Source organism: Aureobasidium namibiae, assembly GCF_000721765.1.
Source record: "Aureobasidium namibiae CBS 147.97 unplaced genomic scaffold scaffold_22, whole genome shotgun sequence".
In the NCBI taxonomy this organism is placed as follows: Eukaryota; Fungi; Ascomycota; class Dothideomycetes; order Dothideales; family Saccotheciaceae; genus Aureobasidium; species Aureobasidium namibiae.
In genome coordinates this window covers 348,097-373,564 of record NW_013581187.1, presented here as the reverse complement: position 1 = coordinate 373,564, position 25,468 = coordinate 348,097, and the positions used below count along the sequence as shown (strand labels likewise).

At 51.4% G+C, this 25,468-nt stretch overlaps 10 protein-coding genes across 10 annotated transcripts; 5 read left to right on the top strand and 5 right to left on the bottom strand.

The window, feature by feature from the left end:
• Positions 1-675: 675 nt before the first annotated feature.
• Positions 676-1,353, top strand: M436DRAFT_67596 (uncharacterized protein; the record flags this gene model as incomplete). Its single annotated transcript, XM_013567870.1, has 2 exons — positions 676-715; positions 770-1,353. The coding sequence occupies 2 exons, from the start codon at positions 676-678 to the stop codon at positions 1,351-1,353; spliced, it is 624 nt and encodes a 207-aa protein (XP_013423324.1).
• Positions 1,354-2,218: 865 nt separating this feature from the next.
• Positions 2,219-6,530, bottom strand: M436DRAFT_56785 (putative nuclear condensin complex subunit Smc4; the record flags this gene model as incomplete). The annotated part of the gene is made up of 4 exons (XM_013567812.1): positions 2,219-2,272; positions 2,326-3,001; positions 3,051-3,250; positions 3,303-6,530. 4 exons carry the CDS (start codon positions 6,528-6,530, stop codon positions 2,219-2,221), a joined length of 4,158 nt encoding a protein of 1,385 aa, XP_013423266.1.
• A 558-nt stretch (positions 6,531-7,088) lies between these two features.
• Positions 7,089-8,698, top strand: M436DRAFT_76457 (putative prenylcysteine lyase; the record flags this gene model as incomplete). Its single annotated transcript, XM_013567922.1, has 2 exons — positions 7,089-7,221; positions 7,272-8,698. The coding sequence occupies 2 exons, from the start codon at positions 7,089-7,091 to the stop codon at positions 8,696-8,698; spliced, it is 1,560 nt and encodes a 519-aa protein (XP_013423376.1).
• Positions 8,699-9,354: 656 nt separating this feature from the next.
• On the top strand, positions 9,355-11,384 carry M436DRAFT_56887 (uncharacterized protein; the record flags this gene model as incomplete). Its single annotated transcript, XM_013567827.1, has 4 exons — positions 9,355-10,057; positions 10,109-10,251; positions 10,308-10,536; positions 10,591-11,384. The coding sequence occupies 4 exons, from the start codon at positions 9,355-9,357 to the stop codon at positions 11,382-11,384; spliced, it is 1,869 nt and encodes a 622-aa protein (XP_013423281.1).
• Positions 11,385-11,772: 388 nt separating this feature from the next.
• On the bottom strand, positions 11,773-13,179 carry M436DRAFT_67592 (uncharacterized protein; the record flags this gene model as incomplete). Its single annotated transcript, XM_013567869.1, has 1 exon — positions 11,773-13,179. One exon carries the CDS (start codon positions 13,177-13,179, stop codon positions 11,773-11,775), a length of 1,407 nt encoding a protein of 468 aa, XP_013423323.1.
• A 685-nt stretch (positions 13,180-13,864) lies between these two features.
• On the bottom strand, positions 13,865-15,322 carry M436DRAFT_76455 (uncharacterized protein; the record flags this gene model as incomplete). Its single annotated transcript, XM_013567921.1, has 2 exons — positions 13,865-14,793; positions 14,854-15,322. 2 exons carry the CDS (start codon positions 15,320-15,322, stop codon positions 13,865-13,867), a joined length of 1,398 nt encoding a protein of 465 aa, XP_013423375.1.
• Positions 15,323-15,877: 555 nt separating this feature from the next.
• Positions 15,878-17,582, bottom strand: M436DRAFT_56701 (MFS general substrate transporter; the record flags this gene model as incomplete). The annotated part of the gene is made up of 6 exons (XM_013567795.1): positions 15,878-16,616; positions 16,759-16,837; positions 16,889-16,896; positions 16,950-17,252; positions 17,304-17,350; positions 17,406-17,582. The coding sequence occupies 6 exons, from the start codon at positions 17,580-17,582 to the stop codon at positions 15,878-15,880; spliced, it is 1,353 nt and encodes a 450-aa protein (XP_013423249.1).
• A 2,241-nt stretch (positions 17,583-19,823) lies between these two features.
• M436DRAFT_56999 (uncharacterized protein) lies at positions 19,824-20,395 on the top strand (the record flags this gene model as incomplete). The annotated part of the gene is made up of 2 exons (XM_013567844.1): positions 19,824-19,932; positions 19,983-20,395. The coding sequence occupies 2 exons, from the start codon at positions 19,824-19,826 to the stop codon at positions 20,393-20,395; spliced, it is 522 nt and encodes a 173-aa protein (XP_013423298.1).
• An 808-nt stretch (positions 20,396-21,203) lies between these two features.
• On the top strand, positions 21,204-22,675 carry M436DRAFT_85828 (uncharacterized protein; the record flags this gene model as incomplete). Its single annotated transcript, XM_013567920.1, has 5 exons — positions 21,204-21,265; positions 21,324-21,400; positions 21,462-21,631; positions 21,685-22,006; positions 22,059-22,675. The coding sequence occupies 5 exons, from the start codon at positions 21,204-21,206 to the stop codon at positions 22,673-22,675; spliced, it is 1,248 nt and encodes a 415-aa protein (XP_013423374.1).
• Positions 22,676-23,841: 1,166 nt separating this feature from the next.
• Positions 23,842-25,185, bottom strand: M436DRAFT_56864 (Arabinanase/levansucrase/invertase; the record flags this gene model as incomplete). The annotated part of the gene is made up of 2 exons (XM_013567825.1): positions 23,842-24,767; positions 24,822-25,185. 2 exons carry the CDS (start codon positions 25,183-25,185, stop codon positions 23,842-23,844), a joined length of 1,290 nt encoding a protein of 429 aa, XP_013423279.1.
• Between the last annotated feature and the right edge of the window lie 283 nt (positions 25,186-25,468).

Below are 25,468 nucleotides of genomic sequence, written 5' to 3'. Positions count from 1 at the left end.
GCATGTAAATCTAAACTGAGATGGAAGAGCGCATCGACCCAGCGATCTGCTGTCGAAGCTCTCAACTTTCGCTGTTTCCTATCATCAGCGTCTCATGGCCGGCCTCCAAGACACAGTGTGCACGCGCAAAGATTCCACATCTCTCTACACGAGATGGCTAACACTCGGGCTTACCGCTGTCGCGAACTGGATGAATCCTGCCCCAAGACCCTCTTGAATAGAAGTGACGGCCGGTTCTGTTCAAGAAGCTGTCACAATTTGGTTGTCTGAAGGCATGGCATCAAGTCACAAGTGACTGTACCAGGAATGGCAGAAGAAGTGGAAATATCACACGTTATCTGTACAACAACATGTTGCTTGCAGAAGACAGATCAGTTCTATGTAAGATGTATATGACCGGCAGCGTGCTGTCTCTAGGCGGCTTTGTGCATGTCAAGAGTTGTTTCACAGCGGCAGGTGTGGCTCGAATGCAAGTGAATGTGTGGGACAGGAGAACCGGCTTCACATAGGTAGCACCTTCCGGAACACTGCTCATCAACAAACGCATCAAACACTGATTGCTTTACTTCTTCCACTGCGCACGCGTCTTTTCTCTCTCCTCTCCATCTCAAACATCACCAAAGCATTCATCAACCAGAATCTTCCCATCGCCGTTATCAATCTTCCATCATCAAAATGAAGTTCATCCTTACTACCATGGCCTTTGTCGCCGCCGGTGAGTAACCTCTTCCATCTCGATTGTACTGAAGTCTCACTAACGCGCATTCAGCTGTCATGGGCGCTATTGCTACCTCACAGGAGGTTGCCACTGCCACTGTCACCGTCACAGTGACAAACTGCGACAGCTCTGTTGCCGGCGTCAGCACCTCCATCAGAACCCTCTCTGTTTCGGACATCATCACCTCTGCCACCGAGAGCATCGCTCCCACCCCTGTTGGGCCCGTCTTTGAGAGCGGCTTTTCCACTTCCTTCCGCTCCGACTCCGAGCCTACGTCTTCCGCTACCATCAGCGTTGTCATCGAGAGTGCCACTTCCACTATCACCAACCCTGTCGCCATCACCTCCATCGAAACCGGCATGCTCACTTCCATCGTCATCTCATCCAACGAGGTCTCGCCCGCCACTGCTTCGACTGCGTTCAGCACTTCCTTGGAGTCGGCTTTTGCCTCCGAGAGCAGCCTCGCTTCTGCTTCCAAGAGCAGCCCTGCTTTCCACAGCAGTGCTACATCTGCCATCGCCACTTCTACTTCGGTCTCTTCCAACGACGCCACAACTACTGGCATGGTTGGCATGACCTGCATCATGGCCATTGCTGCTGCTGCTGCTGCTGCTGCTCTGGGCAACTTCGCTTGATGGTGATTCTGTAGTCATGTCTCTCTCTCACTTGGGTTGATCGACGGTGTGTCTTGGGGTCCAGGAAATCACCACGGTCATTGGGACTTTTTGCCTTGGAGCAACATTGGAGGAAGGAGATGTTATATTGACAAGAGTCGACGAAAAGCGGTCCAATTCATTGTTCAGGCATCAGTAGCCTTAACCAAAAACACTTACCCTGATTCTGTTTCATCACATCTTCATCTGGACGTGCCATCTGTCCATGTAACAGTGATATTCCAAACTTGTACCCTGCTGCAGGCAGTGCTTCTGTGATACCGTGTCTAACCACTTTCGACGTCCGCATACAAATGATCTTCGAGCACCGATCATCAACTAGAAGGATGGCTTGACAAAGGACGTAAATAACACGATACCATCGATCAGTAGCACAACCTCGGGTTATACTCTCTACGATCACAAATACCGTGTCTCGTTCTTTCCAGGTCAAGATTTTCGTATCACAGTACTCTGCACCAGCACGGAACAAGCGTAAGACACTGCCCGCCTTCCCAGATCTATGATTAGCAGCAGTACGCCCATGGAAGCAGTCTACATGGGAAATGGCTCCTCTGCTCATCCAAAATAGAGAAGACCGAGAAGAGAGACCAGTCGCTCGAGGGGCACAACAAGTTGTCTGTTTACGTAGTCAGACCGGTTGATGAGCATCATCGTGTTGTACACCACGAGAGAAGCAAAAGCCACAAAGCACATGCTCGTCCATATTCCATAGCTCCTACTACAATCAGCCGTGGTATCATAACATAACATAATCCAAAACGCCACAACCATAACGTCGAATATACAACCCTCCAGACATCCAAACCAGTATCCGACAGGACAATCATGCTGCTGCCGCTTGAATGTAGTCTTTGTTTTCAATGGTAACACTCTTCGTCTATTCACGGTCAGTAATGCACCTGATACTAGTAGGATGAGGATTGGACTTACCATATGGTTCACCTTGTAAACACCAACCAATCTAGCAGCCAACTCAAACATGTTGTTTCTCAGAGAGATGACAATGAACTGGGCGTTTTTGGTTCTCTCCTTGATGTAACTGGCAACAATCGAAACGTTGCGGAAGTCGAGAGCGGCGTCAATCTCGTCCATGACGTAGAGGGGAGTCGGCTTGTAGTGATGCAGAGCAAACACGAGTGCTAGCGAGCTGAGCGTCTTCTCTCCACCAGACAAGTTGCTGATGTTCTTCCAACTCTTCTTCGGCGGCATGACACTGAAGAGGATACCCTCGCTGAAAGGATCAAGACTGTCAACGAGTTCGAGCTCTGCGTTACCGCCCATGGTGATCATCTGATACATCTCCTTGAGTCGCATGGAGATAGTGGAGAAGCCTTCCATGAAACCTTCGAGACGCATACGTCTGAGGTCGTCCAAGCGTTTCTTTGCCGAGTCGCGGCCACCCAGGGCTTCGTTGAGATCAGACATGCGTGATGTATGTTCAGATACACGTCGACGGTATTCGGCCAAAACGGAAAGCTCAACTGCTTGGGACGTTGACTCTTCGAGAAGCGCTATCGAAGCTTTGAGTTCATCCTTGGACATATCCTCGAGTTCATCCTTGGTATATTGTGCCATAGGCAGAGGCTCAAGCTCCTCGCCATCGTCCCTATGAAGAGATTAGTAGTAACTCTCAACAAGAGACTTAGACACATTACCCAATGTTCTGGACAGTGAGCTTGTTCAGCTTCTCCTGCCAGTATCGGAGGCGCTTCTGGTTTTCGGCCATGATCTTCTGATTCTCTTCGAGTTTGTTGCGCATTTCAATCTCGATTCCTCGCGTTTCGTTCAAGATGGCTGTTTGGGCATCGAGCTCGCTCTTGAGTGTCTCGAGCTCTTCTTTCTTGGTGTCCAAGGCCTGTGTCTGGTCAGCATTCTGTCTTCTGACAAGTTCAACTTCCAAACGCTACCTCTTGGGCTTCCTCTGCCTCTTTGCGGAATTCTGCAGTGTTTCTAGTCTGCTCTTTGATTTCGTCCTCGACTTTCTCCGCATCAGCTGTTACCTTCTCCAGTTCAGATTGCGCATCGTTGAAAGTCTTTTCGTGTTTCGTCTTCTGCTTGTCAGCTTTGGCCTTGTTGATTTCCGCATTGGACATCTCCTCGGTGCGATGATCTATCTGTTCCTTGAGCCCGTCGACTTTGGCCTTCTGTGTGCGAAGCTGCACGCCTCCGACTTCCATAATCTTGTCTTGGAGTGCTTTGATCTCCTCCTCAATGCCAGCGGTCTCCGATTGTAGCTTCTCGGTCTCCTTCTCTAGAGTCTTGATAGTCTTCTCGAGCTCAGAGATGCGCTTGCTGTCTGACTGCGAGGGTTCACTCTCTGACTGGAGCTCTTCAAGTCGTTTTTCGGCGTCGGCAATGTTACGATCTAAGCTCTCAACCTCCATTTTCAACTTCCGAGCTTGAGTATCGAGTTGTGGTACTCGGTCTTGCAGTTGCTTGAGATGAGCCTCTAGTTGCTGAACTCTCTTCTGGAATTGTCCAAAGGTTTCCTCCAGTGTGTCACGATTGACCTCCAATTTGGCGACCTGATCCTTAGTCACATCTGCCACGACCTTGGAAGACATAGCACCCCTGGCGACCCTCGTACCACCACCGCTCATGGTGCCTGACTTGTCGATCAGTTGGCCGTCAAGAGTGACAACTCTCCAACGCTTTGCGCCATAAGCGATGCGGTTCGCCTGCTCAAGATCCTTGGCAACCAGTGTGTTTTGGAGTACACTGTAGAAAGCGGGTCTGTACCGATCGTGCTTTGGCTTGACAAGATCGTAGAGTCGAGGCACATTCTCTGGTGTTTGTATCATCGACAGATCTCGCTGCGGCAAGCGATCAAGCAAAATGAAGTTGGCACGGCCCAAGTCGTTCTTGCGAAGGTACTCGATACACTGTTGACCGACCTCAACAGAGTCGACAACCAGATTGTCGAGGGAAGGGCACGCAGTAGAGATTGCGACATCAAATCTCGCGTCAATAGCACCAAGATTACCCAGGCGTCCATGAAATCCATCGATTCTGCCCGACTCCTTTAGGCGCATGAGACCAGTGAGGACGTTTCCTTGGGTCTGTGTGGCAGCTAAGCTTGCTCTTGCCTCATCGGCTTTTTGTCTGGCATCTGAGAGATTCGAACGCAAGGCGGGCTCTTTCGAAGCGAGATTATCAATATCAGTCTGCGCTTCTTGCACAGACTCCTCCACCGCTCTTCTTTCTCGTTTGCATTCATTGTACTCGACTGCTTTAGCTTCACGGGTCTCAAAGAGTGTCGTGATCTTTGATTCAATATCCTGAATAGCATTTGCTCCGGCATTTCCTCGCTCGCGGAGAATATCGAGCTCGCTCTTTGCGACCGAGATAGAAGACTGCTTCTCGTTGACCTTGGCTTGCCAGGGCTCCAGAGTCTTTTGCTTGGCTGCGATTTCGTCTGAGATGCCTTGAGTTTTGCCTTTGAGACTTTCACGGATTTGAGTCAATCGCGCCTCCTCTTGCTGCATCTCTGCTTCTAACTCAGCTATCGATTGTGCATTCCTGTTGATGTCGTCCTCGGCTTGAGTGGATTGTGTGGTAGCTCCAGAGATGGCGAATCTGCTGTCTTCTGCCGTTTTTTCAAGCTTCTTAGCCTTGTTGGCGAGAAATTTCTTCTTCTCTGCGTGCTTGACGGTTTCCTTATCGAGCTTTGCCATCTCTTTGAGAACGGATTGAGTGCCTTCAGCCATACGCTCGTACTCCTTGGATGTTGCGCTGTGTTGTTTTTGCAGGCGCTTAATCCCCTCTTGATTGCCTTTGTGCTTTTCCAGCTCGTCATCGAGCTGCTGTTGGAGTTGCTGAACGGCCTCGTCGGTTACGGTGACGTTGTCGGAGCACTCATTGATGTAGATTTGATAGAGAGCAGACTGTTTTGTGGCCAGCTCATTTTCATCGCGGATGAAGGCCAGCGCTTTGTCCTTTTTGTCCTCGAGAGCGTTCCTCTCCTTCTCAACATGCTGCACTCTTGTATTCTTCTCGGCACATACTTCGTTCAGAGCCTCCGTCTCGGTGGCAGCTTCGTCAATGGGTGTCTTGTATTTGGAAGTGCCGATAATATCTTCGAGGTATTCCAGCAGACCGTCGTCGTGTTCGCTGGCGGCTTTTGGCTTCATTTGGGCAATTGACTCGACCTCGCCTTGCAAGATCAGGAAACGCTTGTGGTCAAGATCAACACCGCGCTCGCGTAGCAGAGTTGTGACAGCGGTGAAGTTGGACTCTCGGCCGTTGATGTAGTATTTGCTGGCATTGTTTTTGAAGGCGCGTCTTGAAATGACCAGCTGGGAATCGGCGACAACAGTGTGGCCACCAGCCGGCAGATCCATAACCTGTTGGAAGTGAACTTCGACCTCGCAGTGGTCCAGATCGGGATAGGCGGCCGAGTTGTGGATCAGGGCAGAGATCTTGCCCTGGCGCATTTTGCTGGCTCGAAAACCAAAGACGAAGAGCAAAGAGTCGATGACATTTGATTTGCCTGAGCCGTTGGGACCAACGACAGATGAGAAGGAAGCATGGAAGGGGCCGACTTCCTGACGGCCGGCATAACTCTTGAAGTTCTTCAGAACCAGGTGGGTAATGACAGTACGCGATCTCGGCTTGTCGGGAGTTTGCGAAACGGGCATAGTAGCGGCAGCTCTTGTTCGCACGACAATATCCATTGGCTTCTCCAGCAGCGTTGTATTCGTATCGACCTTGTGAACTTGGCTGGAGGGTGGAGGTTTGCTCCGAGCACGTGGAGTCTGGTCGTTCACCGAGGATTCTGTGATATCGGCAAGCGGCGTAGATTGCTTGAGCTGCTGCATAGACGGCGAAGTCGATTGCTGTGGAGTGGCGATGACGGAAGCATCGGCGTCGGATGTCAGAGATGTAGACACGCGACTCTTGCGAGCAGTACGGGCGGTTTTGGCAGTACGGCGCTTGGGCTTTGTAGGAGATGTCGCATCTTGGACCATGTCGTCGTCGCCGCCAGGATTGCGGCGAGTGCGCGAGGCCGTCTGCGGTGTAGGCGGCACAGAGTTGTTGTGTCGAGTGGAGCGGGCCGGGGCCGGTGTGTACTCTTCTTCGTCTTGGTCTTGGTCGTTTCCATGTGCAGTGTCATTGTGAGCTACGCCGTCGGTCATGTCCACATCCATGTCCATGTCGTCGTCGGAATCGACGACCCTGCGTCTCGAGGCGGCGGTCCGCCGGCTCTGTCGTGGTGATGTGGCCGACATGTTGTCTTGTTGTCAATGTTGGTGTCGCAGAGTGACGGCTTTGGCATTATTGTTGCTTCCACTACCAAAGCCAAACTGAGCAAACAAACAATCGGCCAGCGGCCCTCGACTGTGACTCGGCCCGACCCCTCACTGTCACTCCTGCACCTTCGATACGTGATCTCCACGTCTGTCTGTGCCAACAGACAGCCACAAACTCGCAATACTGTCCATTCAAAATTGTTTACAGAAGCTTAAGCAGCTTTCAGACCAAACTCCCCCTTTGAGTTCGACCGAGACTGTGGTATTGTTCTGGTTCAACAATGCTAACTTTTTGCATCCATTCCTAAGACAAATGCTTGGCGTCATCATGTGCATACTAAAGTCGCCTGCTTGAATAACAACAACCTAAGCCGCCAACACCTCCCAACTCCGCATCGTCTTTGGATTAACGTCAGCCAACAATCTTGTTGTGTGCGGCACACCATGAAATTCCAACGCATCCTCGTGACTACAGGCTGTCTTGTGTACGCGCCGTCAGCACAAGCCTTCCACGACCAGGTCGTTCTCGAGGATACGGTCGCCTCCTTGCAAGTGCCAAAGAATGTCGCTATCATTGGCGAGTCTACCGACTAGTATTTCTTGAGTTCCTCCTAACACTGTCGTCAGGCGCTGGAAGTGCAGGCTCATCTACTGCCTATTTCCTGCAGCGATACAGTCAAGAGCGAGGTATCCCCTTGAATATTACCGTTTACGAGCGTGATGGCCATATTGGTGGTCGTTCAACAACTGTCGGTGTATATGGAGATGATCAAAACCCTGTCGAGCTCGGTGCATCTATCTTTGTCGAGGTAAATCACAATCTAGTCGATGCTGCTAAAGAGTTCAACCTCTCGACCTCCGGCATTCGCGAGCTTAGCGCAGAAGGTCCAGTATTGGGCATATGGAACGGAAGAGAGTTTGTTTATACACAGTCTTCTGGAGGGAGCTGGTGGGATACCGCAAGACTCTTCTGGAAGTACGGCCTCGCGCCCGTCAAAACCGTGAGACTGATGAAAGCTACCGTCGGAAAGTTCCTCAAGATGTACGAAGAGCCATATTTCCCCTGGGAGTCGCTGTCACAAGTAGCCTATGATCTTGGCCTTACTACTGCTACTGCCTCCACTGGTGAACAGTTTCTGGATCAAAATGGAATCGGCAAGCTGTTCGCCCAGGATATCATACAAGCGAGCACAAGAGTGAACTATGCTCAAAACCTGCCTTTGGTACACGGACTGGAAGCAATGGTCTGCATGGCGACTGACGGGGCACAAGCAATCGAAGGAGGCAACTGGCAAATATTCTCGAATATGCTCGAGGCGTCTTATGCGACCGTCCATCTCAACCGCACTGTTGATAAGGTCGAGAAACTCCGGGACGGTGCATTCATCCTATCGACGAAACAAACAGGTTCGTCTGCAACACTTTACCATCAGAAGTTCGATGAGGTCGTCCTGGCAGGACCATATCAATACTCGGACATCAATTTTGATCCGAAGCCTCGTCATGTGCCAGACCCAATTCCGTATGTACAGTTGCATGTCACACTGTTCACATCAAAGCACAAGCTCTCGCCACTAGCCTTCAACCTTTCGCCAGATGATCTGGTCCCTCAAGTGGTTCTAACCACTCTGCCTGAAGGCGAACATTATGGCAGTAACCCAAAAGGAGTGGGATCGCCCGGATTCTTCAGCATTTCGCTTTTGCGTCCTAGCATGGACACACGTGGAGGCAAAGACGAGCTTGAATATTTGTACAAGATCTTTTCGCCTAGTCCTCTCAACGCGACATTCATGGCCAACATACTTGGGCTGCCTGAACCCGAGGCAATCAGCAGAGACGATGTCAGCTGGATGTACCGAAAGGTGTGGAACAGTTATCCATACGAGTATCCGAGAGTGACGTTTGAAGAACTGCAGTTGGATGAGGGATTATGGTACACCTCAGGTATCGAGAGCTTCATAAGCACGATGGAGACAAGCAGTCTGATGGGAAAGAATATTGCCAAGTTGATGGTAAATTCCTGGGAAAGTCAGAACTCTGGCAGAACCATGTAGGGACTCGCTGTGAGATGCAGCTATCTCTAGTTCATGAAATGTTAATATAGCTTTGCAAGGGTTGAAAAGAGCGCTAAAAGTGCTCGGAAATGCTTCCTCCATATGTGCTGAACCATGTAATTTTCAACCTCCCTCCCATAGCAGCATAGAGTAACTTGTGAACTACTAAAAGACATTTCAATGTCAAGATGAAGGGTGTGACCGAGAAAGCCACTAAAGTCCCACCTCATTCCTGAGCTTCTATGTTACACGTAACATCGTCAATAGATGGGGTGGTGCGATGGAAACCAATTGAGGGATAGAACGGAAATCGAGCGACCTGGTATATGCGCCCAGATTGATGAGCTCTGTGTGTAGTCGTACAGTAGCTTTAAACTGCACTTCTACCCTCCCCATGTGCAAAGGTTTGTGACATGTTCAGCTACAAAAATGCACAACGTTCTCGAGCACTGGATCGTGTCCTTCAAGATTCGATATTCTCTGGGCTCGTAGGAGTATAGGTACCTTGTGTGTAAGGGAGGTGGGGAGAAAGCGGCGTTCGAACAGTGCCAAGTGTTTCCCTTGTTGTTCTCATCAACAGTCGTTCGGCGTCTTGTTTAGTTGTCAAAAATGCACAATGCTAGCAAAACCTGGGCAGCACTCATCGAGAGCCCATAATGGACTACTATGTTCAACGTGCGATGGCGCAAGGCATGTATGCCGCCCTGGATGCTTTCGTTCAGAGTGCTGCTATGAAAGTGGACTGGACGCAGCGTCAGAGCGTTGTTGATCGACTACGCCAATGGATCCGACATCGATTTGTCCCGGCGGTCGGTCTCTCAACACCAAGCGAAACGATCGACTGGGAGAGTACAGCTCTTGAGCGTCTTGCAAAGCAAAGGATAAGGCATCTTCTCGATTACGTCAAGGCATGGCCTCATTCTACCGGAGCAATACTGGACCTGAGGGAATGTATGCACTCGTCAGAAGTGAAGGTCTTGATTGCAACCTCGTTTACGCGCCAGCTAAGTCGCCGCTTGTTGCATGCTGGTGTGACAACATCGGAACTACTCAGCATTTACATCAATATTATTAGGGCGTTCAAAACTTTGGACTCGCGTGGTGTGCTTTTGGACAAAGTGGCCATGCCATTACGTGCATATCTAAGACACCGCGAAGACACTGTCAGAATCATCGCAGCCAGTTTTCTCGCGGATGTTGACGGCGATGACGACCACACCGACGTTTTGTCCGAAGAGATATGCATCGACCTTGCCAAAGAGATCAACCTTTCGGAAGGTCAGGCTCTGCATATAGAACACAAAGGACTCGATTGGGATGATATGGAATGGATGCCTGATCCCATCGATGCAGGGCCGGGTGAGTTTCCTCTTCTTGAACATGCCATCGTGCTAACCATCTCGTCTACAGATTACAAGAAATCAAAAAGCGAGGATGTCATGTCATTCATGCTGACTCTGTTCGAGCAAGCCGATTTCATCAAGGAAGTACAGTCACTTTTGGGAGAACGCTTGTTGACTGTGGGCTTCGACGATACCGAGCTTGAGAAGGAGGTGAGTACTTGCTGACAATGCTTCGAAGCCTGATCATGTACTTACTCTGTTCGCAGATTCGTCTCGTAGAGCTCTTCAAATCTCGGTTCGGTGCAGATCGTTTGCAGTCATGCGAGGTTATGCTTCGCGACATACAAGACTCCAGACGCATCAACAATACCCTTCGTCCGAAGGACAATTTCCCAACAGCTCAAGAAGTTCATGCTGCTATTCCCGAATCTGGCATCAAGAGTCAGGCACTCATTGGCAAGTTCAACACACGTGTACCACGTACCGACTCGGCTGGTCAGAAATTCATTGCTCTAATCAAATCTGTGGCCATCGCGGAGACAGGCTCAGACGTACTTTATCCGTCGCCTGACCAACCTATGTTTGAGTCTGGCGTCGATGCCGAATTGTCTGCAGCTTTCCATACTCAAATTCTGTCTTCGTTCTTCTGGCCGAGTCTCCGAGAAGACGAGTTCGCTGTTCCAGCACCTATCTCGTATCTACAGAAGAACTTTGAGCAAGACTTTGAACGGATCAAGAATCTACGCAAACTCCACTGGCTGTCTGCACTTGGAAAGGCTACGGTTGAGCTTGAACTTGAGGATCGCACTGTGAAGCTCGAAGGAGTCCAGACGTGGCAGGCGAGTGTCATCTATGCATTCCAAGATGACAGCCAGGACGCTTCAATTGTTACTCCAGCATCAAGAACAGTCGAGCAGTTGGAAGATTCGCTTCAAATGGAGGAAGTGCTCGTCCGCAACGCGCTTGCATTCTGGGTTGGTCATCGAGTACTGGTCGAAAATGAGCCGGGTGTCTTCACTGTCCTTGAACAGCTGCCGTCTGCTGATCAGAACCAAACCACGGGACCTTCGGGTCATGCACCGATGCAGGCTGATGCTATAATCTCGGCAGTCAAGTCTCAAGATGCCGTACTCCAGGACAACAAGCTCATGTACGAGATGTTCATGTTGGGCATGCTGACCAACGGAGGAGCAATGGATGCTGCACGTATCACGATGATGATGAAGATGGTTGTGCCTGGCGGTTACACCTTTGGTGAGGATGAAACACGATGGTTGCTCTCTGGCTTGGAAGAGCAAGGCAAGGTGATTGCCAACGGCAGCAATTACGCAGTCAAGAAGTGAGAAGGCCATTGAAATCACGGTCGGCATGACACAGAATTTCCTGTCCAGTCTTGCATGTTGTACAAGCAGCTGGCTCGAGCATTTCTACTGCATAAGATCACAGTGGTTCACGAATGACAACTGAACAGAGGATACCAATCGGCAAAGAAACGCATAGTTGATAATTCTATATATGTTGACATTAAGAAACAAATGGCTGCAAACAGAAGAAGATCACCGTAAAGGAGAATCACCACACGACTGTGGCGATCAAGAATCGAAAAGCAAAAGTCAAGGCACCACACACAATGACAAAAGAAAGAGAAATCCCTTCCGCCACCTCACTATCCCATCAGGGTCAAGTATGATCGATCGACCGATCACTCCAAATACGCATTTGGATTAGCCATCATCTAAGCCTTGCCAGCTCTCTTGTATCACCGCGGTATCCTCCGTTGCCACCGCCGTAGCCGTAGCCCCAGGAGCCGTAGAAGGGAGCAGAAGGTAAGGTGGGAGGAGTAGAAGAAGCCGAGCCAGTAATGGCGCCAGCCTCTGAGCTTCCCACGCTGGAACTGATAGTGCTGGTCACGAAGGAAGACAGCTGCGAGTGAGGTCCAGTGGTTTGGAAGGGTACACTTCTAGAAGGACTGCGACTACCGCTACGGTCGCCACCAGTAGATGAGGCGGAGAACCCGGTAGAGTTCGTGGCTGAAACAGCGCTGTCGGACGAAGAGGAGAGAGGCAGGCTCGAAACAGCTGTACCGGCGCAAGAGGAAAGAGTACCGTTACGGCCACCCTCAGTGATCGAGGGAGAGAATGTGCTCGAGGCAGTTGAGCTGATGTTGAGAGTCGAGGCAGGTCCAGTGGTCAATGGAATCGTCTGAGTTGTAACCAACGTCAGAGTGAGCGAGGAGTTGAGGTGGATAGTAACGTGTGTGGTAGCATGAGCCGAACTCGAGTTGAAAACGGAAGCTGTGATTGGCGAATCGGGCGAGCTCGATGGGGTGAATCCTCCGTAGACTCCTGTACCAGGGATGAATGGAACGTACGGTGACCAAGTGAAGGAAGCAGCTGAGGATGTTCTGTTGACAGGTGTGATAAATCCACCAGTACCGGTAGAGAAGGAAGTTGCAGTGCCAGGTGGCAAAGTGCTGTTGACAGCGGTCACGGGTGAGTCTGGAGAGGAAGAAGGCGTCAAAGTGGTCGTCAAAGTGACAGGCACCGTCACGAAAGAAGAAATGGTGGTTGCATTGGCGCTTGGAGAGACCGAAGAGGAAGCGACAGAAGTCACAGAAGTCACGTTAGAGGAGGACGACTCCGAGCTGGGGTAAGGCAGATAGACAGTGGTGACCACGGTTGTGACGGCCGTTGTAGCAGAGTAAATCGTGGTGACCGATTCCGCAGAGGTAGCTGTGGTGTTGGGGAAGAAGGCTGAGGTGGAGATAGAGAAAGTAGGAGAGGCGGTACCGCTTCCCCCTTCATCGGACGAAGAGGGAACAAATGTAGTGCCGCTTGAAGGCGAGAGCGTACCACTTCTACCTTCGTCAGACGAAGAGGGGACGAAAGTAGATGATGCGCCAGTGCCAGTAGGGCCGACGGCTACAGAGCTTGTGTTGAAGGTTGGGAAGGGTGCTCCATAGGACAATCCTGGGAATGGAGCAGGGACTGATGCTGTAGTAGGCCATCCTGTTGGGCGAGGAAAACCGGTAGGAAAATTTCCATAGGGGAACGATTCATACCCACAGTCCGAGGATGGTGCTGGGTTGGCCAAAGCGACCGCAATCACACAAGGGAGGAAAGAGAGTGTTCTGAACATTTTGAACGAAGAAGATGAACGAAGGACTGCTGGTAATGGACAATCACTCACAACGGATGACGGCCTACTTATACATCAGAGCATTCTCAGGAGGGTGTAGACGGCAAGGCAGACAGTGACGATACATATTCCCGTTGGCTTGCTTCCTTGCCTGCAGATGTCTCTGGAGGCATCGATGAAGGACGTGTGGTGTGGGAAACCTTTGCGGTCGAGACAAATTTCCTTCCTTGAAGGTGGTCCAGATTTTCCGGCCTGCATTCAACCTGTGCTGATGGTTGTTTGCTGTGTCATGTCAGGGACGTCCAGGCCGACGGCGTCGGATCCTTGCTGGAACACCATAGGGTTGGCCGAACAAACCATTGTCATGCATATTTGGGTTGGGTTGAAGACGTGGTGTGACGCGGGAAAGCAGGAGTGGCAGGAAGGGGGGTGAAGATCGTATACTGGGGTTACACAAGGGAGTGCTTGACGCAGGAACAACAATCGGCTGCATGCATGAGGATGCAGGTGTTATTTGCCAGCTGTGTGAACCTGTACAGAAGGCAGGTCAAGTCGGTTTGATCATGGAGGCAGAGTGACGGGTCTCCTTTGTTCAACAAAACGGTTTGAGCTGCAAAGGGAATGTGCAAGGTCTGGCTTGCTGCAGAAATAATTACATCTGTGGTTATGTACAGGGAAGCCGGCTTCACTCTTCATCATTATCGTCATCAAAGGGGCTTCTATCGCCATTCTGAGCATCGGCGGGCGAAACTCGCAACAGGACAGTCTCCTTTGATGGCTGCTGTTGCAGCTTCTTGCGCCTCCGTGGTGCGGGTACCATTGGCTTTTCCTTCTCGACTTTCGCAGTGACCTCAAGGACACTCAGACTGCTTTCTTGCGCCTCGGCTAGATTCATGCCCAGCAAACGCTTGGCTACATGAGCATCAGTCAGAGGGCTTGTTGGGTCCTCGGGGTCGGACTCGTCTCTTATCCAGGCAACCTGCTTGCAGCGCGAGACCAGGCGTACAACAGTCTCATCGACAGGAGCAAAGTGGAAGGAGGATCTATTGACCAGCAAGTAGAAAAGTTTACGCAGTTCTTCGCGTTTGTAATGAGCATTATCGTGGGCCAACTGGGTGTTCTTCAGAAGCGGGCACAAAACGCGCAGGTATGTGTGTCGAAGAGCACGTTGGCCACCACCGTCTCGAGGAGGCAAATCAGAGTCATGGTCGTCGTCGTCGGAGCCAGGGTCGAGGTCGAGAAGGTTGCGAATGATGACGTCGACGAGGACGTGCAAGTCGTTTGTGTAAAAATATTCAAAGGTGGAGGGGGTGGTGAATAAGAGATAGAGAAGTTTGAGGATCAATAGCTGGGGACCGAGGGCAGACTCGCGATTCAAGAGCAATATGAGATTCTCGCCAAAGGTGCGGTAGGCAGGGCCGTGATTAGAGAGGACTTTGATGATGCGGTTGGTCAAAGTGGGATGTGATTCGGGCGAGACGGCGTAGCACATGTATTGCTCGTTGAGGATAAGCAAGACGCGGATGGTGGGATAGTGATAGGGGTCGTTGGCGTCGCTGGACAGCTCCTCGATGAGCTCGAACAGGTAGATGACAAAGGCGTCGTCGACAGTGGCTGTAGCAGGACGGGTCAGGGTGGAACGAGAGGGAGCGGACGGCAAGCAGCGGGACTCACCCAGGTCGTCGAGCGACAAGCGCTGGATCCTCGACATGTCGCAGAGCAGCTCGAGCAGCAGGCGGTGCAGGCCGGAGCTGTCGTCCTTGTTGCCCTTGATCAGGTCGAGCAGACGGGGAAAGGCGGCCTCGGACTGCATCATGTCAAAGACGGCTTCATCGCTGCGGCCGTCGTAGAGCAGGACGGCCGTGACAATGTGCAGGACCGGGGCATGTTCGTCCTGCAGCAGGCAGTAGACGAATTGGCGGCGCACGTAGTCCTTGTTCTGGACCCAGAGCGGCGAGTCGATCAGGCGGTAGCAGCAGCGGGCAATGTCGTACTCGGTGTCGAGGAAGCCGTCAGTCGAGGCATCGAGGAAGTCGCGCAGACAGTCGTCAATCTGCTCGTGCGTCGAGCATTGCGTGTCGAGGAGCGTATGCAGGCGGTGCCAGAAAGAGCCGTCATCTTGGTCGTGGTCGGCGGGTCCCATGTTCCAGCTGGTCTCCAATCGCCCAGCAGAAGCAACCAAGCGGCTATCCAAGACTCATCACGCTGCTACCGAGGCGGGCGCTGTCTCGCGGAATCGACACTCGATGCCCAAGCTTGTGGCCACTGGCCGACGCCAGCAGAGGCCGCCGCCCGATGCCCGCCATGCCCGCCCTGCTCCTCCGCGATCCCTTCTGGTCATCCTTCCCGCCCGCCATCCTTCCTGCTCTACGTCTTCTTCCGCCGTTCTTCTTCCTTCCTTTTCACCTTTTCTCCATCTCGTCCTACATTCGCTTTCTTCTTTTTCCTTTACCACGCAGTTTAATCACGTCTGTCCAATCTTCATTGCTAAGCTCTACATCTCGCTTCCATAATCCTTTTCACTGTAGCTTGAACTTCTTTGACCAGTTTGATTCGTCATATTCGTTAATCGTATCTAAATGTGTTCTGACCCTCCAAAACGCCAGTGCCGAAAGAAGTGTCTTGTTCTGATGAGCTGTGCACACTGCACTCCGTCCATCGCAGCCACTGACAGCAACAGCCTGCCCAATCAAGTTTATTACACCTTCTCGTTACTGCCACCGCTTGTTCCCTTCCTGTCTTTGAAGAACTTCGCCAGGGCCATGAACATCGCAGATACAAGCAGGCACGCCCCGCTCCAGATCTGTACTCCGAGATATGTCTCGTATTTCGTGACCAAGTGGCCGGTGATCACAGGTCCAACCAGTGCGAATGGTGCTGCCGCTGTGTACATCATACCTGTCCATTGTCCAAGTCTGGCCTGTCTGTCTGGTTCGGGTCCTAGGATCGCCGCCATGGACGCCGGAGGTAGCCCGATCACACTGCCCGAGAAGGCTCCAAACAGAATGGCAAAGACCAATGCAGGCGCGAGCGTGTCGGCAAATGTCCACAGGAACAAGCAAAGCATGCTCGACACAACTGTCACCATCATGTGGACCTTCAACGCTCCGAACTTGTCACAAAGCCAGGCGGAGCTGAGTCGGCCAAAGGTACTGCACCCGTTCATGATACACAGCAACCAGTATGTCGACAAAGTCACCTTGCTTCCTGGGGGCGGTGTACCTTTGTGGGCGATACCATTGGTTGCTGCCCACTCTTCGAGACTGAAGAACACGCAGTAGAACCCGAGGAACAGAGCACAGATCGACGCTGTGAACGAGCAAAATGCTGCATCACGGAAAGCCGACGTGTCGACCCACGTTCTCTTTGACATCCACTTCTCGGGCTTCCTGAAGGGGTGTGCAGGATTTGGCCGAGCCAGCAGCACCGCAACGACGCTGAGAACACATACGACAGTGGCGACATATCGTACTGCGTTGTTGAATCCTTCGGACTCGATGAGGAAGCGAAGCATTACCGGCATGGTAAGTCCAGCTAAACAATAGTGAGCATTGCTTGCTGTCGGACGAGTACGGATACAACGACTTACAGATACTTGCACCAGAGGCTACAACGCCAATGGCAAATCCCTTTCTCTTGTGGAACCATGTCGCTATTACTTTAGGATGTTAGTCATGTGTTCTGGCAGGTGAGCGTTGTCCAAACATACTTTGAGAACTGATATAGACTGTCAGCACTCTCGATCATCTGTCATCTTGGACATAACTTACCTCGATACAAAGAAGCAAGCCATACCCAGTCCAGTCACTAGACCCTGTGTCAACCATGTCAAGCCATAGTTGCCTTGGTTGAGGCCACCGTTGCCGTTGCTAATGCTCAGCATAAACATGCCTATGGTGATGATGATCGAACCAGCCAGCAACAGCTCACGGCTATGGTTTGCATCGAGTAGCCGGCCAGTGATGAAAGAGAAGAAGAGGACGACAAAGCTTTGTGTCGACCCGATCAAATTGCTCAACATCAGATCGTCGCCACGGAAGAGCGACTCGGAATAGTAGGACAGAAACGTGCCACTATGGATGTCAGAACGATACTAAGGTTACAAATGGACGATTAAAACCTACTAGCAATTGATCAAGCCCCAACTGAGGAACATGAGTAAGAAACATCCCTGGAGATAGTTATTAAGATGCGGTTGCTGACCACTCCAAACTACAGTGACTTACAAACAAAGCTGTGTATGGACGCCATCCTGAGGGCCAGTCCTGTTCCCGATCCTCGACAGCTGTGGGAGATTGAGATAAGACTGAACCCGAAGTCGGATACTGGCACAGCTGTTTCTCAGATGAATCGGAACCGATCCTTTGTCCATTGCGATGGGCATTTTCGGTTGAGTGTGCCATATTCCCAACAAACAAGGAGTCTTGATGACACAAGCAGAAGATGAATGAAATGAAGAAGGTTGCTCAGATCTTGTCAAGAAAAGACTATCCGAGATGGTCAAGTGAACTGCTGGATGATATCGAAATCCTTCGAGAGACATGGCCTTCTTTATACACTTCACGACCCGCCGGAGCCCACGCCCATGCACTGCCAGTTTCAAGGGCACGTTTGTTCGCACATCAGGACGCGTCAGGACCAGCAAGACGATTGTGATCGTCCATATCTCTTATGCGGGCCAAGGCCTCCGATGTAACAGCCAAGAGAAAGCCATCCCGCCGACAAGCATCAAGAAGAACCAGTCGGTCCAAGATCGAGAGGCTCCGTTATCATATGAAAGACATCCGACGACCGCCAAGCAGGGGACAAAAGTTACAGACCGCTCAGGTAAAAACGCTGGAAAAGCAACCCTATCTGCAATGTCAAGCCTTGGCTTTTATGGTGTGCTTTCATCGGAATGTGGATAGGCATAGGCACAGGGGAGCATCCAACCACGACAGGAGCGTAGAGCATGCCTCAGTCAGATTGGGCGGAGTGCTGTCAGAGAGTTGACTAGTCCGGTGGTGCGTCGTTATGAGACAAGCCCTCCACAGAAAGATATCAAAGAACATCATTCTCCATCTGGGGAAGAGAGAAGTGGGTCTGGAGTACGGAATTGGAGGGGCTGAGTGTTTGTGAGAGGCTTGGCAGCCGGTGGTTGAGCATTTGCAATTGCTGCGGACGCGGAGTTGGGATGGGATAAACACATGTGCATGACGCTTGGTAATGCATCATACTTGCAAAGATTCAGCGTGCATTGCAGGCTTGTCGCTGAGTGGTGCAAAATTTTGAGATGTGAGCAAGTAAGTGTGCAGAAAAGCTTTGTGTTCCCTCTTGACCAAATCCAAGTGCCGTGCAGCCTGCTTGAATTTGGGCGTATCTGCTGGGCAGACACTGGGCTCGCCACTTTAGGTTTTTTATATGATTCGAGTGCCGCCATGGCAAAGACGCCTCGATGTTAGATGAATGTTGATCGAATATTGGCATGTCGTCGTTACGGGCGTACACAGGTTCCAAGACGCCAATGCCACCGGTTGAACGATAAAGAAACAAGCAGACGTCGAAGAGTCAGAGAGGGCCACGGACTCATGCAAGATAAGGCATCAGACGTTCAGCCGGCGGGTGGCTGTGTATAGAGTTGAGTAATGACACCACAGGGTCTCAAGCCAAAGACCTACGAGGCAGCTCAACCACCGTCATGGTCCTATTCGTATACAAAGGCATGTTTGTGTGTAGACAGTTCCCTTGGTGATACATAACATCCATCGACCATAGTATCGTCCACCCTGTCAAACATCTAAGGGAACTGTGCATTATGACGGCTCCAATCCCGCCTATGTGCTGCCGTGACAGGGAGAGGAAATGACTATAACACCCAGCCATTGACCAAACCAACCAGCCATCCCTACGAAGTATTTTCAGCAACTACATAGAACAACGAACCGGATGTGCACGGGTGGTTGAAAATGCAAGTTACAATAAACAATCAGATCGAAAATGCTTGCTTCGAGACGATGGCCAGCCTCCAGTACCGTCAAAGACCGATGGCGGTGATAAGCTCAATACCTCGAGCGTGTTCCAAGTCGCAGATTGGGGACGACGATCTCGCAGGTGATTAGTCGCTGGACGCGCTGTGGCTGTCAAAGTGCTGTGCATTGCCTCTCTAGGCATGTGCTGAGCTTTGACGCATCTCTTCTCCAAGCCCATGATAGACATGACTGCAACTGTTCTTGGAGATTCAGATTAAGGCCAAATGCTCAAAGAGGAGAGCATCCATGCCAAGTAGCCGGCTCCAGCAGTCCAATGTTTCCATGTCAGTAAGAGTCACGCTTACAGATTTAGCTTAGACAGGGGATTTGAGATAGGAGTAGAGTAGAGCCGGGCGGAGGTTGCTTTCGGAGGCGAGACTGTCGGAGCCTCGGGCCAATCTCACTAAACGCCGACCTGTGCGCCTGATCGCGTCACTCCGTTGCGTTGCCTCTTCGTTCTCGTCCTCCTATCTTCGCATCTTCATCCAACTCGCCCTTCGACTCGACCTACTCACTTGTGTACCCTCCTCATCGCCGCCAGCAATCTGCCCACACTGCATCTCAATCATACCCTCGGTGTTCTCTCGCATTTCCAACCCCATCCAGTCATCTCATCGTCATCACAGCAATATGGTCATGATGCGATCCAACAGCATCTCCTCCATTTCGTCTCTCTCCTCGCGCTGCTCGTCAGCAGAGCCCGAGTCGACCATGCAAATCTTCATCAAGAACATTGCCGGCAATAGTAAGTACCATGCATGTCATTGTTTCGGCTCGCGTGCTTACCATCTACAGCCTTTGCCCTCGAAGTACCAGAGTCCACGTCGATAGCGACGCTCTCATCGCTGCTCGCCATCCGTACGAATCTCCCCGCTCAAGACATGCGCCTTGTATACGCCGGCAGACATCTTGACCTGTCATCAAACACATTGTCCGACTACAAAATCGGACGAGAAAGCACACTGCATCTGGCACTTCCGTTGCGAGGCGGAGCGCCCAAGAAGATCCGCTGCCAATTCAAAGACTGCAAGGACCCGGCCCAACGCATTGTCGGAGACTGCGGCTTCTGCAATGGGCACTTTTGTGGCAAGCACCGTATGCTCGAGAGCCACGCATGCAGTGGACTCGAAACATGCAAGGAGGAGGAGAAGCAGCGAAACCGCGAGCGTCTCGAGAAGGAGAGAACAGTTGCCATCAAGGGCATTTGAACACATGGTGACAGAGTTGGCCAAGGGAGGGTCGTGATTGCATTACGGAGTTAACAAGGGAGCGGGAGTCAGGAACGGGAGTCAGGAACGGGAGTCAGGAACGGGGAGTTTTCACACTGTTGCTACGCGTGTCGCTGGCTGGTTGTTTTGCTTTGAGGACACTCACTATACATATCCGGGGATGGTCTGGCTAATACGGGAGACAATACACAGCGAGGCTTGTTCAAAGCTAGCATATTATCCCATCAATCTTGACGAAGTGCAGGTCGAAGGACGGCAAGCAAGGAGCCGGCAGCGCATGATGTTGGTCAAGCACGTCGGTGACTTGGCGGAGAGGGCGTGCAAGGTTGATTGGTAGCCACAGGCACATGAGACACGACACGGCACTACTGCAAGACGTTCGCAGGTCAGACGGGCACAGGCAGGTGGGCATCTGGGTTGCTGCATAGGTAGAGCAGAGAGCAAGACAGCGGAACCAGCACGGAATCATGAATGGCTACAGCAGGCTCGAGAAGCAGAGTATGACTTGTCGAGTTGGATCACAGCAAAGAGTGATTTGGTCAGGCTGTGGCTTTGTAGTGCACGTCATCGAGTGATCGAGGCCGTGCACGTCTTCAGGCCCCGCGATAGTTGAGATTGGGGTTCAGACATCCTTGACCGACACACGCGTACCAAAACACTTGTATCCCTCTCTCCGGCCTTGTGTCCCCAAACATTGCACCAAATCATGGCTTCGTCATCCTCAGGTCTCTCCGCCCCGGCGTCCGAGCAGTCGTCCAGAGCCTCGACCCCCGGCCCCGGCGCTGCCATGGGCGAGAAGATGCCCGACGACAGCAGTAAACTCAAAACCTTTGTTGGCATCCTGAAGAAGTGAGATGCTGCTGGCCTCTCTCTACCTTGCGAGCCATTCACTGACACGCGCCCTCAGGTTCATCGGTGTCTCCGACATTGCCGCCGTCCGCTTCTCCCTGCCTGCCCAGCTGCTCGAGCCTATTCCCAACCTCGGTACGCCCTCACCCAGATACATATCGTGAACGACCGCCTCTCTAACCATGTGCCTGCCCAGAGTACTGGCACTACCTGGACAGACCCGACATCTTTGCCAGCATTGGCGACTCGGACGATGAGCTTGGCCGTTTACTTGCCTGCTTGCGCTTCTGGTTCACCAAGGACCTGAAGTACGTCAAGGGAAAGCCTTGCAAGCCATACAACTCGACTCTTGGAGAGTTCTTCAGGGTACGTCGTGTACCTGTGCGTTATATCGTGTCCTGTCTCTGATGTCTGTTCAGTGTCAATGGGAGACCGACGACAACGTCCCCGTCCTCCAAGGCAACAAGGTCAAGTCCGATACTGCCGGCAACAAGGTCAAGGTTTCTTACCTCACCGAACAAACCTCGCATCATCCTCCCGTCTCGGCCTACTACGTCGACTGCCCGCAAAAGGCCATTTCTGCACGTGGCTTCGATCAGATCAGCGCAAAGTTCACCGGTACCAGCATTCGCGTCACCCCCGGCATTTACAACGAAGGCATCTATGTTACTCTACACAACTGGGGTGACGAAACATATCACCTTACCCATCCTGCTGCTTATCTGGGTGGCTTCTTGCGAGGTATCCTTGTCAACCCTCGGTCACCAAGCAACACTCACTGACGCTCTGCTAGGCAACCTTAATGTCAGCGTCGCCGATACTTGCTTCGTAACATGCAAGAAGACAGGTATCAAAGTTATCCTTCATTACGTCGAAGAAGGATGGCTAGGCAAGACTCAGAATAAGGTTGAAGGTGTTGTCTACAAATGTGACGTTGACAACGACAACACAACCAGGATCAAGGACGTTCCAGAAAAAGCCATCATCGGTCGTATCGAAGGTGCCTGGCACGACAAGGTCTACTTCACCCGGGGGTCCGCGCCGGCTGCAAAGAACCCCGACAAGACTCTCCTCATCGACGTCAACCCGCTATTCCCTGTACAGAAGATCGTCCCTCCTCCCGAGCAGCAGCTGCCCAACGAGTCGCGTAAATTCTGGAACAGTGTCACTGAGGCCATTCTCAGCAGGCAATATTCCAAAGCCACGACCGAGAAACAGGAGCTTGAAGAGCGTCAACGTCAAAAAGCGGCTGATAGGAAGGCCAGAAATGTCGAATGGTCGCCTCGCTTCTTCACTGGCGCCACCACTCCCGCTGGCATCCCTGAGCTCACTGACGAGGGTAGGAAGGTCCTCATCGGCCTTCAGAATGGCGACTACAATCTCGAGGAGAGCAAGGAGACTGGTGCATAAGATCAATACCCATCTACATATCCCTATTAGACCAGATCTTTCTTGGAATTGCGCATGCGGGGGCGTTCTGGGCGTTCGTGCTTGTCTTGCAGCTAACGAAATGAATATATATACTTGTTCCACGATCAACTATCCAGAACATGCCCAGGTCTCGTCGCTGACGCTGAGCCATCTCCGACATCCCTCGCGACACCACTCCCAATGCAATAGACCGATAGGTTGGACCAGCTCGATTTCCACTGCTGTCACTATCGCGAAGGAGCGAATCAAAGTGACGAATCATGCCTATTGACATACGTCCGTCCCTCTGCAGCTGTCTAGACTTGCGCGTGCTGAGCATATTCGGCATACCATGATATTCTTCTTGATATCAATCATCTGGATCGAATGCAACTCATACGACGGGAACGAGAACTGCGAGTAGCTTTGACTTGACTGCTCTCATACGGTTAGCGCGTCTTTCCCATCACGTGTCGCTTTGTGAACCGACCCAAAAGAGCCAGTATCACCAAGGATTTACTACAAATTATTGTCGGAGGGGAAGAGCTCTGGAATGATTGAATCATTAACTGGTTGCTCTGCATTTACGACGAATGGCCCTTTGCTTTGTAGTCTGACTACAACGTGGGTGCAAGCAGCAGTGTACATTCAAATCTTGTATGGACTTTTTGTTCCATCATATCTGGAGCAGCAGACTAGATCAGACGGCGACTGTCTGTTTACATGGTATTCCGTAATGAATCTGCTACGGTACGCAGTCGGTTCTGTGCTTTTCATACTTAGAATAACGCGTGCTACTATCAAAATGCACAATGGTTTCGAGAAACAGATAGTCTCCATCGAAAGAGTGACTTCACATCGGATCTCTTTGGACACGCCTCTACCTCGGAAGCAACTATGCAGTTCTATAATAAAGACCGCGCTATAAAGCCTCGTGGGAGGAGTGGAGGAGAAGTATAAGAGTCACAAAACTTAGCATGTGGGGAGGGAAGGTAGACGTGTTTCAGGGATGGAGACAACAGGAACACAGGATATCATATCTGTCAGAGACACTCCCAGTGGAATCATTACAATATCAGAGTGTACATATCCGCTTGTGAGAGGATGGTAAAACGAACATTCTTGGATATAATTATAGACATGAAAGTATTTGAGCTAGGCACTGACTAGACTTTCTTCTTAACCAACAGGACTTCGGTGCCGTTGAACCGGATGCTCGAGGTATACATCGCTCTTACTTTACCGTACGGTGCCTGGACCCGAGCGTGAAAGACCATTCCATGGGTCCCGTCCTCCTCCATGTCCGTCAGGCCGATCGACCCCGGCGCAGTCAGGTTGAAGTCACCTGTCCTGAGCAAAGGCTTCTTCGCACGAGTGTAGGGACCGCGGACGTCATTCGCCCAGGCATATTTTACATCGTAAGAAGGATCTCGCGTGCATCCAGAAGAAAAGAACAGGAAGTAGATGCCTTCTGTGCTTCTGACAATGACTGGTGCTTCTACGAGGGGGCCATCTTCATCCGTGCGGTCAAGGATGGTGACATCCTGACCATCTGGTGTCACTCCGTCTGCCATCATTTTCTGCAGCTTGATAGGCGTTGGTACGAGTGGATGTTCCGAGTTCTTGCAAACTCCGCCGTGCCCGATGTTGTTACCATCAATCTTCCATGCAAGATAGATGGATCCATCTGTATCGATGAAGGGGGTCGGGTCGATAGCGCCGCCCTCTGCGACGGGGCAAGATATAGTCGTGTTCAACGGAAGATATGGGCCGGCTGGCGACGATGTCTCCGAGATTGCGGCTCCGATGCAATGAGACGAAAAGGCTACGTACGTTGTGTTCTCGACCGCGGCGGAATAATACATGATGTACTTGCCATCACTGGGTCTTTTCATGACCGCCGGAGCCCAGACTGCCGCTCTTGGGTTCTGGTTCTCGTTGAGCCCCTTTCTGACCCAGTCACCCATTTTTGGAAGGGCATCGTGCGAGTGGTCCAGCAGAGTCCAGTCTCTAAAGTCCGGGCTTGTCGCTATTTGTACGTTGCTTTTGCCAAGGGCGATGATGGCCGTGTCATTCGTTTGTGAGAGAATTCCTAGAGATGTCAACCTATTGTTGTCTCGCTAGACTGTTGTTAAGTTACGCGTACCTGCTGCGTTGGTCGTTGCAAATGCGTAGAACAAGCCCTCGTGCTTAACCACCACTGGATCCGCGAAATTGGCAAATATTGCCTCATGAACAGGAGCCCGACGAATCGCTTGCTCTTGTTTCTGGTTTCGAACAAAAACTGTGGCCAGAACCGCACATAATGTGACTACTATAATTAGGCAAAGAAGTGCTGATACTGTAACGAATCCTCGAGATAGAACGGAAAATTTCCGTGTTGGTGCTGCATCATTCTCGTCACCAGTTCCAGAACCAGGCCGTGAGGTTGTTTTGCAAAAATAGCGTTCAAAGAAGGACAATTGTGCTTGTTGTGACTGATCGTCCTCGGAGTCCTTCTCGGTGACCATGGCAAGGGCTTCCTTCTTTTGCGACTCGATGATGTGAGGGGGTAATGAGCGTTTTCGAACCTCCGTAAAACCTGGTGAGGCCAGCGAGCTCTCGCTTGCTAACGTTGGCGTATGCATACTGTCGTCAAATGCAAGGGCGCTGTTCTGCAATTACCAGAAATTTGAAACGTTTGAATCAAGACCTAGCACACTCGGTCCAAGAATAGGGCAGTGTAGGCAACGAAAAACGAGGATCGCTGTCTAAATCTTGGAAATAACTTAACCGCGAGACCAGATGACAACA